General features: G+C 42.3%; 1 protein-coding gene across 5 annotated transcripts in view; it reads left to right on the top strand.

Moving 5' to 3' along the window:
- si:dkey-178k16.1 (band 4.1-like protein 1) overlaps positions 1-13,237 on the top strand; it is a 49,482-nt gene that overhangs the window by 25,493 nt on the left and 10,752 nt on the right. For all 5 annotated transcript variants that reach the window (XM_040047289.1, XM_040047288.1, XM_040047290.1 and 2 more), the window contains exons 4-12: positions 6,300-6,404; positions 7,339-7,381; positions 7,516-7,591; positions 7,857-8,075; positions 8,185-8,272; positions 8,367-8,519; positions 9,636-9,733; positions 12,309-12,484; positions 12,743-12,969. In XM_040047289.1, coding sequence (XP_039903223.1) covers positions 6,300-6,404; positions 7,339-7,381; positions 7,516-7,591; positions 7,857-8,075; positions 8,185-8,272; positions 8,367-8,519; positions 9,636-9,733; positions 12,309-12,484; positions 12,743-12,969 — 1,185 coding nt within the window. The remainder of the gene's footprint in view (positions 1-6,299; positions 6,405-7,338; positions 7,382-7,515; positions 7,592-7,856; positions 8,076-8,184; positions 8,273-8,366; positions 8,520-9,635; positions 9,734-12,308; positions 12,485-12,742; positions 12,970-13,237) is intronic.

The raw sequence follows: 13,237 nt of genomic DNA, 5'->3' as shown, positions 1-13,237 counted from the left end.
GAGAAATCAAACCAAGAACAGTGACAGGACAAGACAAACGAACTCAGATGTCTCACAAGACAACAGTGTCACACCAACAACAAGTGAAGCAACTTCTAACAGAGTCATGCAGAATGTCGACGACACTCACACATCTTCCATTATTCCAGTACGGGTGTCAATCAAAGGTGAGCCAGAGCATGAAATTCTTGTGTACGCGCTCCTTGATACACAGAGCGATACAACCTTTTATTCTTGAAGAAACGGCACAAGCTCTGCATATCAAAGGTGAATCGACTCAGCTAAAGCTCACTACCATGTCTTCAAGAAACACAGTTGTGGCCTGTCGCAAGCTCGCAGGTCTACAAGTCAGAGGGTTCTACTCAAATAAGACCATTTCCCTACCAGTAACATATTCCAGAGACTTTATTCCCGCAAACCGAGATCACATTCCATCGCCTACAACAGCTAAGGCATGGCCTCATCTTGAATGCATTGCAAGTGAGATCGCTCCACTACAAAGCTGTGATGTTGGTCTGCTGATTGGGTACAACTGCCCCCAAGCACTTGTTCCTCGTGAGGTTGTGTCTGGAAGGGAAAACCAGCCGTCCGCCCAAAGAACTGATCTGGGATGGAGTATTGTGGGTTATGGCAATCCATGCTTCGATTATGGAGATGCCTTTGGAATAAGTCACCAAGTCATTGTGAAGCAAGTGGTGCCTGACATTCAGCCTTCTTCAAACCTCACTAACAAGGTTCACTATGTCTACAGAACTTAAATAAAGGAAATGATCTCTCCCACAGAGGTCCTAAAGATGTTGGAGTCTGATTTTGTTGAGAAAGCACCAGAAGACACAAAGGTCTCTCAAGAAGATCTCAAATTTCTAACAAAGATGAAGACCGGCATTAGGCACAAGGAGGATGGTCATTTTGAAATGCCACTCCCATTCAAGAGTTAAAGGCTGAACCTGCCGAACAACAAGGCATGTGCTATTCATCCCCTCAAATGTTTAGAAAAAAGGCTCAAGAGTAACAAGCAGTACTACATGGACTATAAGAAATTCATGGATGAGATCCTAGCCCATGGAGATCCTGAAAAAGTCCCAGAGCAAGATATTGACAAGACACCAGTTTGGTACATCCCACACCATGGTGTGTATCATCCACAAAAACCCAGAATGATTCGTGTTGTCTATGATGCCTCTGCCAGGTTCCAAGGCACTTCACTAAATGACCATCTCCTGACTGGTCCAGAGCTAACAAACACCTTGCTCGGAGTCTTGTGTCGCTTCCGAAGAAGCCCAGTGGCTTTCATGTGTGACATCGAACGCATGTTCCACCAATTTCATGTGCATGCTTGCGACCAAGATTACCTACGGTTCTTGTGGTGGGAGAACGGTGACCTTGAAACTCCATTCACTGTCTACAGGATGAAGGTACACCTATTTGGAGCAGCATCTTCTCCAGGTTGCGCCAACTATGGCCTCAAGCATCTTGCAGCTGAAGGGGAAGGAAGTTTTGATGAAGAAACCATCAAGTTCATCAAAACCAACTTCTATGTTGATGACGGACTAGCAAGTGTTGACACTGAAGATCAGGCAATACAGCTGGTTAATGAAGCACGCAAACTCTGCAGCATGGGCAAACTTCGGTTGCACAAGTTCATCTCAAACAGCACCCAAGTTCTAGCTTTGCTTCCGAAGGAAGAATGCGCTGCAGCTCCCAAAGATCTAGATATGGCACTCTGTGAAGTACATATGGAAAGAGCACTTGGTGTACAATGGTGTGTGGCATCAGATCAATTTCAGTTCAGAGTAGTTGTTAAGGAAAAACCACTCACCAGAAGAGGAGTATTGGCCACAGTCGCCTCTGTGTTCGATCCCCTTGGGTTTGTGTCACCTTTCATTCTGCTGGGAAAGCAGATCTTGCAACAAATGTGTCGAGATAAACTCAGCTTGGATGATAACTTACCTGACAGACTTCGACCTCAGTGGGAGTCTTGGTTGCGTGACCTGGGAAACCTTGCAGACATAAAGGTTCACAGATGCTACATTCCTTCGAACTTCAAGGCACAGCACTACAAACTTCATCATTTTTCTGATGCAAATGCATCTGGATATGGAATGTGCACTTACCTCAGAGCAGTAAGCACAACTGGTGAAGTCCACTGCTCATTGGTGATGGGAAGCTCAAGAGTTCCACCAACCAAAGTCACAACTATACCTCGGCTTGAGTTGTCGGCGGCCGTTGTTGCCGTGCGCACTGGTGACATGCTGAAAAAGGAATTGGAAATGGAAATTTCAGAAGAAAGGTATTGGACTGACTCGAAGGTGGTACTCGGATACCTCAGCAATGAAGCCAGAAGATTTCATGTGTTTGTTGCAAACCGAGTGGAACGCATCAAACAAAGCACAGATTCAACCCAATGGAGGTATGTAACTTCTGAAGATAATCCGGCGGACCACGCCTCAAGAAGCCTCACAGCAGAACAACTTGTAGCATCAAACTGGTTCAAAGGCCCAGACCTCCTTTGGCAGAAGGTCATACCCAGTGGTGAAATTAAGGTGGGAGAGTTATCAACCAGTGACCCGGAGGTTAAGAAGGTTCAAGTCCACAAGATACAAGTGGAGGAACAAAGGTCCTTGTTAGATTGCCTACACAAGTTTTCCAACTGGTTGAGAATGATTAAGGCAATTGCTAGACTCAAGCGGTATGTGAAAGGAGCAAAGGATCACAAGAATAGATCACACGACATCAGTAGCCTACAAGAGAGAAAGGAAGCAGAGTTAACAATCATAGAGATGGTTCAAGAAACAGCCTTTGCTCAGCAAATAAAAACCTTGCAACACCATGATGTGATGCAGATGAAAGACAAGGTTAACAAGTTACACAAGTTATGTCCATTTCTTGATGACCAAGGCATTCTTCGGGTAGGCGGACGCTTAACACATGCAGCTTTGCACCCCAATGTCAAGCATCCTGCGATCCTGCCAAGAGGCAGTCACGTGTCGGCATTACTGGTCAAACATTATCACGAGAAGACATACCATCAAGGATGAGGGATCACCATGAATGAACTTCGAGCTAACAGATTCTGGATTCTTGGATGCAGCAAGATTGTGTCATCTTACATCTATAAATGTGTAAAATGCAGAAGGTTCAGAAGGCGCACAGAGCAGCAGAAGATGGCAGACCTCCCAGAGGATCGGATGGAGACCACACCACCATTCACCTACTGTGGGATGGACTGCTTTGGTCTTTTTTATGTCAAAGAAGGCCGCAAGGAGCTAAAGCGTTATGGTTTGCTAATCACTTGCATGTGCTCCAGAGCAGTGCATCTTGAAATGCTTGACGATCTCTCTACAGATTCCCTCATCAACTCCTTACGTGCATTCATAGCCATCAGAGGTACAGTTCACCAGATAAGATGCGATCCAGGTACGAATTTTGTCGGCACTAGAAATGAGTTTATTGGAGCATTTAAGGAAATAGATCAAGCCAAGCTAGGGAAACTGGACTGCGAGTTTCTCATGAACACCCCAGCATCTAGTCACATGGGTGGTGTCTGGGAAAGACAAATTCGCAACATAAGAAGTGTTCTCATGTCCAATCTGGAACAATCAGCCAATCAACTCGACAGCTCCTCTTTGAGGACATTCCTGTATGAAGTCATGGCAGTGATTAATAGCAGACCATTGACTACTGACCAACTATGTGATCCATCAAACCCAGAACCTTTAACGCCGAATCACATACTAACCATGAAGTCCACAATCATCTCTCCACCTCCAGGAAGGTTTGTGAAAGAAGATATTTATCTCCATAAGAGATGGCGTCGTGTTCAACTACTTGCCAACACTTTCTGGACAAGGTGGAAAAAGGAGTATTTGTTAAATCTTCAAGGCAGACAGAAGTGGACCAAAGAGCACAGAAATGCTAAGATCAATGATGTTGTCCTCCTGAAGGATGAGATAACTCCACGCAACCAGTAGAAGTTGGCAAGGATCATTGAAGTGTATCCTGGAAAGGATGGAAAGGTGAGGAAGGTGAAATTGCTGCTGAGTGATCCAACCCTGGATAGAGCAGGAAAACGTACCTCCAAACCTGTGCACCTGGAAAGACCCATTCAGAAAACAGTCATTCTGATGGAAGCGGAAGAAGATTCTCCACCGCACTCTGCTTAAAGGACAATTCATGATAGTTCATTCAAAAGCCGTTCGTTAGTTCATAGGCAATACTTTATTCTTTAAAATCACAAGTGATTGGTGGGAGTGTAACGGTCTTTTGCATTTGATGTTTGTTAAGCTGTATGTCTGGATTTTGTTCTTTTGCGCCCTCTGGTGGTGAACTGTGTAGGGTACAGTTTTGCTGTTTGGGTCTCCACCTAGACACTTTTTCTTTTGCTAGCGCACATGGTGTCTGCATGCTGCAGTTCACAGTTAGCTCCACACATGGAGAAAATATCGTTCAAAGAGTAGAAATAATTGAGAAAGAAAATGGAGGATAAGGCAATAAGGCCATAAAGGACTGTTTAGCACCTCCTAGGTTTGTGTGTTTTAAATGTTTTATTTTCTGTAATTAAGGACTTTTGATTGATTGGCACTAAGTAAAAGAGCACATTTTAATGTGATGTTTTGTTTATTGTTTGTCCGTGAGCAGTTCTTACGGGTTGCCAAGACCAGAATAAACCCTGTTCTATAACTACATCGTGTGTACGTCAATCCTTGGTGCTACAATCAGCATTATTCTTTCTGCTTCAGCCATGGCAGCCTCAGTGCAGCAAGATCTAAATTATTATTTATTTGACTGGCAGAGAGGCAGATTAGCTTCCAATGGTTAATTCATTCCCCTTCTTAATTTTTTAAAAGGTGGCCTGATGGCACTGCCAGTTTTTCTCACAAGAGCCGAGCTAAGGTTCGTGGTGGCCTTGTAGGAACCAGAGATAGAGAACGTGTGAGGGCACCCGCACTATTACTTCTGTTTCCATGGTAACAGCTGCTTGGTTGCTTTAGGAGCCAGGTTTCCCTAGGAGATGAAGCTGGTGTGTGTTTGTGCATTCGTTAGTGTGTGTATGTGTGCACATGTCCGTGCATGTGTGTGGAAAAGGCGTTTTTGCCAAGGCCGTCTGTGCAACCCGCAGAGGCCCTGATTTCAGCCCCGAAGGGCTGGATAGAAAATAGGTGTGGTCTGGTGTAACGCCACTGATGTGAAACGCTCTTCCTTCCCTTATAAAGGCATAAAGACTATACAGGAGCTCCCCCCACTCAGCAGAGGGGAGGACAGGCAGGGAGCGTCTCTCAGACCACAGTTGGGGTGGATTTTATGTCACTGATAATTCGGACTCCTTATCATCATCATCATCATCATCATCGTTTATTTATATAGCACTTTAAAAACACACAAGGCTGACCAAAGTGACTCCTTAGTGTAATGAAACAAGAGAAAAGATGTTGCATTAAATGATATCTACTTTTAACAGATTCTCAAGTGCTTATCTTAGAATCACAAATGTCTCATTACACTTTTACAGATTGTACATTTTGCTTACACTTTCTGAATCGTAGTTTAGATATTGATTGGAGAACAAGTTGGGCTGTGCACCAAAGGATTCCTGATGCAATCATATCAGTAACATGTGCAAATGATATGGGATCCAAAGTAACATTTATGTTTTTTTCTCTGGCCTGTAGTGCCGTTTATCTGTCTATATTGTTTGCGCATGGGTGCACCAGTTTTGGAGCTTTTGGCTGCAGAGTAACCAGGTCATGATTTCTGGAAAGAAATGCTGATACTTAGTTTTTGTGACTTTTTTGGCTCCTTAAGCACCACAAGTTCTGTTATATTCAAGAGATGGCTGACATGTATGCTCCCCAAATTGCTCACATTGGGCAACTCACAACATACTCGCAAAACATATATCTAATTCTGTCCTCCAGTTCAGCTGTCTCTTCAAACTCTAACCAGCAGATGCCACCTTAGTCTTCCACATCTTTTAAAAAAACAGTGTTTTTACACTTTTGTTTGTTTGTTTGTTTTTACACACACACACGTGTAAATGTGAATGGATGCATGACTGGTTGTGTAAAGCGCTTTGGGGTCTTTAGGGACTAGTAAAGCGCTATACAAATACAGGCCATTTACCATTTATCCTCTTCCTTTTGTCTTTTGAAGTATTTGCTGCTCATACAACTTGGGCCTGCACCTTTATGCTGTCCCACTTACTATGTGTTCTTATATGTGTGTGTGTGTGTGCGCGCGCATGTGCGTGTGTGTGTGTGTGTGTGTGTGTGTGTGTGTGTGTGCGCGCACGCGCGCAACAGAAATTTGCCAAGGGCCAGACTCTGTTGGACATGGTGTGTGGCCATCTGAACCTGCTGGAGAGGGACTACTTTGGCTTGACTTTCCAGGACACAGACAACACCAAGGTCAGACACACAAACACACACACACCCACACAGATATGCATAGATGGGCACAGCAGGACATCTTACTTGTGCGTTTATTTATTCACTTTTACAGTTTTACATGTGTAACTGAAACTCTGTAATGATCGCCAGATGCAGCTGCAGTTAAACGAAATGCAGACTTCATACACACACACACATGCACGTGTACACTGGGTGTTTATTACACTCTTTATTTCCTAAAGTTTGAGCTGCTGATTTTTGATAGAAAGACTAACTTTAAATAGAAACCCCCCCATTTCTGGTTTCGCCACAGTCTTCTGCTATTGTCAAGCTATTATACTGAGCTTTAATGTCATTTAATTACATTTTTATTACCACAGTGACCGTTAATTTGGGGGTTTAATTTGGGCTTTTTTGTGGATAGTTTTCAAGTGTTTTTTTTTTGTGGTTGCTTTTTATGGAGTATTTACTGTTTTGTTTGGGTTTTTGTCACTGACTTCAGAAGAAATGTCAGCCAGTCCTTTAGTCCATTTAACTCCTGCTTCAATGGTTTCTCCAGGTGTTATAAAGCAGTGAACCTCTGGCTGCCCTTTTAACTTTGCTTAACCACTTACAGCCTGAAAGTGGCACACATGGCCTTTAATATTTTAGAATGTGATTAGATAGTATGGCCTTTTAAAAATAGTGCAGAGGGTCTGCAGTCCACCATGAAAGCTCTAGTGGCATTAAGCAGACAGAACTGAATTCAACTGGCATTTATCGGCCTTAATATTAATGCTTTCTGTGTTTATAGAAGCCTTCATCGAGTTTCATGAATACAGTTGAATCCAACAAGGGAACAGAGTTATAAAAGGGAGAGCAATCAGCAAGGTCCAGTTCTTTAAAGGGCTCTTAAACATGAATATGGAGGTGGAATTTCTCAAAGGGGATTGTCTCTTTCTTTCTTTATCAGAATTGGCTGGATCCCTCTAAAGAGATTAAGAAGCAAATCCGGGGTAAGTGCAGCAGATGCACGCATACTGTACACACATGCACACACATGCACACACAGTCGAACAAGTCTGCGCAAAAAACAGCAGAGGCACAGAAATCCTTCACTAAACAACCTTTGCTGGGGCTTCGTCCACAGTTGGTCCCTGGAATTTCGGGTTTGCTGTCAAGTTCTACCCTCCAGACCCATCTGTGCTCATTGAAGACATTACCAGGTAGGTCTGACTGCTTCTGTTAAGCTTGCTTGTCAAATCAACCATCAACTATATCAACCACTGCACTCAAAAAATAGTGTTCTGGTCATTGTTAACTTCTCTTGAACCTTTGACCTAAATTGTTTAATAGGACTATAGTAGCCTGCTATCAAAGAATTGAGGCTGAGACTCATTACAGTACTCGATTCCTTCAGATGTTCCAGTTAGGCTGACACTTAGATCTTGAAGAGAAGTGTTACCAGCATCTCTGCCTCTGTTTTTTTAGGTACTATTTGTGCCTGCAGCTGAGGGATGACATCCTGTCTGGTCGTCTCCCATGCTCATTTGTCACGCACGCCCTTCTGGGCTCCTACACAGTCCAGGCGGAACTGGGAGACTATGAGCCCGAGGAACATGGTCCAGACTACGTCAGCGATTTCCACTTTGCCCCCAACCAGACGCGCGAGCTGGAGGAGAGAGTGATGGAACTACACCATAACTACAGGTCATAGAAAATATGACTTCATTAGTAAACTCAATGCTCTTGTTTGCGATCTGAGGAATTAATATGAATAATAAGAAGTGAAGGATCGGTTGTGGCATTTGCACTGTAGGGGAATGAGTCCAGCAGAAGCAGAGATGAACTTTCTAGAAAATGCCAAGAAGCTCTCGATGTATGGAGTTGACCTGCACCACGCTAAGGTACAGGGATGCTCTCTTTATTGTTTCTCAGTCTTTTTTATCTGTCAGTACCTCTTCTTCTGGCTCTTTGATACTCTGTGAATTTGTTTAATAGGATTCAGAGGGAATCGACATAATGCTCGGTGTCAGTGCCAATGGTCTGCTCATCTACCGTGACCGCCTCAGGATCAATCGGTTCGCCTGGCCAAAAATCCTGAAAATCTCCTATAAGAGAAGCAACTTTTACATCAAGATCCGCCCTGGAGAGGTTAATAAAAAACGTTTTGTTATCTGTTCTTTAGTATTTTGCTTGGAAGAGCTGGAGTTCACAAGTACTGCATGCACAACCCCACCAGAGCAGCTCCTTGTCACTTTGCCAGAACTGAGGCGAGTGAAATAAAGAATCGTTTGGTAAAGAGCTAGCTTCACATTTCTATTTCATGGTTTCACAGTTGTTAAAATTATATCACCGCCTCTCTTGACTCGTCCAAAGCAGCACAAATAGTCATTTCATGGTTTGATAAAAGTGTTACTTCTGAGATGTATCTTGCTGCACACCATGTGACAACTGCAGAGAGTATTTTATCAGGCATTATTTATAGACTTTAGAGATGCCGTTCTTAAAGATTTGGCTGATAGGTCATGTTTTTATTCTTGTCCTTCTCTCTTTCTCGACTTTCGAGTGTGATTAGCCAGTCGGGAGGATTTGCATTTTCATAAAGGATTTTACTTACAAGTGTAGCAGTCACGTTATGCTCGCTCTGGTTTTTCAACTCCCTAAAGTTATTATGATTTCCCTTCATTCTTTGGCCTTGAGGGTATCTGCAGTGCTTTATATCCACAGTTAAACTGACTTTGACATCTTCATAGTGAATACCAAGTCCATTCTGTGCATACACTTTGTTCTGCAGATGTATCCTCTTAAGTCAGCTGTCACTTTAAATTTGCCTGGAGGGTCATCATTGTGGTTTAAAACCGCTTTTATTCTTATCTGTCCCCATAGTGTTTTTGTGTGGAACTAAAGTGCTTCCTTTTGTGAATGGACTCCTCCCAATGTTTAAGGACCTGTTATATTGCTAATAACCTATTGATCTGAAAGCATTTTCCTCCCTGTTCACACAACTGAATGTCTGATGGACTGAGTGCATGAACAGCTAATTTATAGGTTGGTTAGAGATGGAAAATCTACCCGTCATGGTAGCAGGAGACACAAGGCGAGTAAACAGAAAACACTGATTTTTCCATTGCTGCAGAGTAAACACATTTCACCCTGCCGCCCTCCCTCCATCTTCCACTTCACTCGCTTCCCTCACTCTCTTTTTCTTCTTCACCTCCCCGCCGCCTCCTCCTTTCACCACCTCCACTCATGTCCCTCATCACTCAGTATGAACAGTTTGAGAGCACCATAGGCTTCAAGCTGCCCAACCATCGGGCCTCGAAGCGATTGTGGAAGGTCTGCATTGAGCACCACACCTTCTTCAGGTAGGCCTTTATGCTCACAGATACAAACAGCACGTTTTCTGCACTGTGCTCACTCTAACCTGCATGAACCTTGGCACAGTAGACCTAGAGTATCCCTAAAGTGTTGATTTTCTAACTACTGATTGTAACAGTTTTCTTAAAGAGTCTGTAGATGAGTGATTAAAAAAAAAAAAAAAGCTCTCAAAAAAGTTTGGAAAATTTCTTTGATGATTTCTGAGGTAGAAAGAAGAAAACAAGTCTTACAGCAAATACATCAAAATAATTATTTGTGGGATTTGTACTGATAAATTGGATATTTTTAGGGGTTTACACTGATTTTTTTTACTTTGTTAGTTCCTAGAGTCAGTAAATATATGATAGAAGAGAGAGCTTTCTTGTCTGCATGGTACAGTTGTGGTCATAATTTTAAATGCACTCATGATGGGCATTAATTTCATGGTAATTTTGACCTTTTAGTCTACTGTTCTTTTTTTCAAGAACAGCATATATCTTAAATGAATAAAATGAAATAAAAAAAACAAGTATTTGGTTCCCAGGTTTAAATTTATTTTAGATTTTCTCTAATCCAGATAGGATTAAAAGTATACATGCAGGCTCAAATATATAGATAATTGGTTAAATGTCTCTTAGCAAGCAGCACTTAAACCAGATGCTTTTGGTAGCCTTCAACATCTTCTTGCATAACTCTGGCTGGATACTGGGCACTGTTCATGGCAGAATTGATAGAGTTCATTTACACTGGTTGGTGTCCAGGCACGCACACACGCACACGCACACACACACACACACACAGAGTAGTAAACAACTTTATAATATGGTTGTGGTCAGTGCATTGGAAAGGGGATTGCAGAGGTTTAATGTTAGCCTACTTTATCAATTCCAAAACTAGTTTGGGATCATTTTCTTGTTTTTTCCAAGTTTTGACCATCTAGCTGTTGAGATTAAGTTGAAAACTTTGGAGGTAATCCTCCTTCTTCATTTTTGACATTCACTTTGTACCACATACCACTACCACTAGTGGCAAAACAGCCCCAGCACATGATGCTACTGCCACCATGCTTAACAGCTGGTACAGTGTTCTCAGATTTGAAAGCATTACCTTTACTCCTCCAAAAATACGTCTTGTCATTTTGGCCAGATAGTTCAATCCTTGTCTGACCATAAAAAGAAGGCATTTGTCCATGTGGGCAGCTGCAAATTTCTGTTGAGTTTTTCATGTCAATTTAGGAGCTGGAGCGTCTCTCTTTGTCACCACCCTCTCAGTCCATAGAGATGAAAAACTGGACAGTGATGGTGGCGTTACAGTGGTTTCCAGTTCATGGAAAGCTTGAGCTTTGGTAGTTTCTGAACATCCTAACCAATTTCCTCTCATCTGAGGGTGGCAGTTTGGGTCTTCTTCCAGATCTTGCATGCAAAGTGGGGGACACATCTCAATAACTTGTATGCACGTGCAAGTGTCTAAATGGAAGATCCTGAAATCGGCAATTGTTTAGAAATGGTCCATCATGCTTCTGGAATGGCCTTCCTAAAGACCTTACCTCAATCCTATTGATGATTTGTGCACTATGCTTAAAGGCCATGTCTGTGTCAGGAAGCCAACCAATTTAAGTGAATTCTATCAACTGTGCCAAGGTCAGATATCCAGCCTGGATTATGGCAGAAACTTGTTGATGGCTACCAAAATCATCTGGTTGAGGTGCAACTTGCTGAGAAACATTTAATCAAATATTTGTGTGGATTTATGTATACTTTTGACCCTGTTTGGATTAGATAAAATCCATAGCAATTTCAGACTTGTGCACCTAATTCTAGGTTTTTAAAATCTGAACTATAAAATTCTATTTTTTTTACTTTCTGATTTTAAAAAATATGTATCAATTTGCATTGAGTTTCCGCATTAATTTGCATTGTTTTTTTTCTACAACCAGTATTTTCTTTTACAATTTTTGCTTAAATTTAATTTGCAATTTCAGGTTTTTCAGGAAAAAAAAAAAGACTGATGACGTAGAGGTCTCAGAAATTCATTAAAATTCATGTAACATTGTAACTCATAATACACTTAGTGTTACAGGGTTAAAGATGTATCCAGTGCAATCATTCCATCCTAGAAACAGAACACTTTAAAGAAATCACTAGAAAGTCCAAAATTACCACAACAAAAATGCCCATGATAAGTATAGGTAAACTCATCAGACAGGATATGATTAGCTTAGACGAAGAGAAACTGTTATGAGAGTCAAAAGTTATGATTTAAAGACTTTAGACATGCTGTTAATGAAACACAGGCTTTGATGAAATCATGAAAACTCATGAAAACATACGAATGTTGGGAAAACGGGAAACACAACGAGGTCAGACTGGATGTCAGTCAGACAAACTGATAAAAGACTGAGAGAAGGGCAGGACTAAATAAAGCACAGAGTGCTAATTGGGTAGCAAGACACAGGTGGAGGCAGGAGATTCTTTAGTTAATTCCAGTAAATTTCCAGAGAAATCAATAAATAATGGTTCCGCAAAGCCCTATCGAATATGTGTCACATATATTCATTTTTAAGTAAACTGAACCTTCCTGCAGGTTGGTTTCCCCAGAGCCACCTCCCAAGGGCTTCCTGGTGATTGGCTCCAAGTTCCGCTACAGCGGGCGGACCCAAGCCCAGACCAGACAGGCTAGCGCTCTGATTGACAGGCCCGCTCCACAGTTCGATCGTTCTGTTAGCAAGAGGTACCTGCTGCCTCGAAGCATTGACGGAGGTAAGAACCCAGACTCTTTCACTGTCGGTGTGGACACTTGCCGTGAGGCAGTTTGTTCTCTCCACAGAGTACAAATATTTCAGCAAGAATGTTTGTTGATTTTGTGTTGCAGCCCTCAAAGTGAAAGGGGCCAGACGTTCCTTGTCAAAAACAAGAATTAACATTAGATTTAGATATCATTTTATGCGCAGCACATTCAAAAGCTTAACCTAAAAACTCCTGGTGTTTTATGGTTACCCTCCACTTGCTTTCAACCAGCCTCGGCTCTTGGTGACAGTATGGACCAGCTGTCCCAACGAAGCTCCAGTGAGCGCACACAGTTCATGTCTAGAGAAGATCTGGACCAAGAGGGCAGCCTAGACCTGGACCACGATCAGTATCATTATCAAGACCAAGATCAGGACCAGTACACAGATCAGGAAGACGATCAGAAGCCGACACTGGGTGCCAATATCTCACCACCGACCAAGACTTTGGAGCTGAAGGTACCAGATGAGAGGACAGACTTGAAATGCACAGAAATCCGACTTCATTCATGCTCTGATTTTCATAGTTCAAAGCTGTACAAACAAATTACATGTCATTGTTAAGAAGAAGAGAGTTTCTATTTAGCCACAACCGATCAATCAGCAGTGCAAATGAAATCAACACATCTGTTAAATAGGATGCTGTAAATGTAAAAGCTACATCGCAGTTTTGAGGACACTGCAGAGAAATAAACAAAAAGCAATTAATCTGATTCATTGGGAAAGG

This window comes from Simochromis diagramma, unplaced genomic scaffold (genome assembly GCF_900408965.1).
Source record: "Simochromis diagramma unplaced genomic scaffold, fSimDia1.1 OVJJ01000387.1, whole genome shotgun sequence".
NCBI classification, from domain to species: domain Eukaryota; kingdom Metazoa; phylum Chordata; class Actinopteri; order Cichliformes; family Cichlidae; genus Simochromis; species Simochromis diagramma.
The sequence above is the reverse complement of the archived record's forward strand: the minus strand, read 5'-3'. Positions and strand labels throughout refer to the sequence as shown.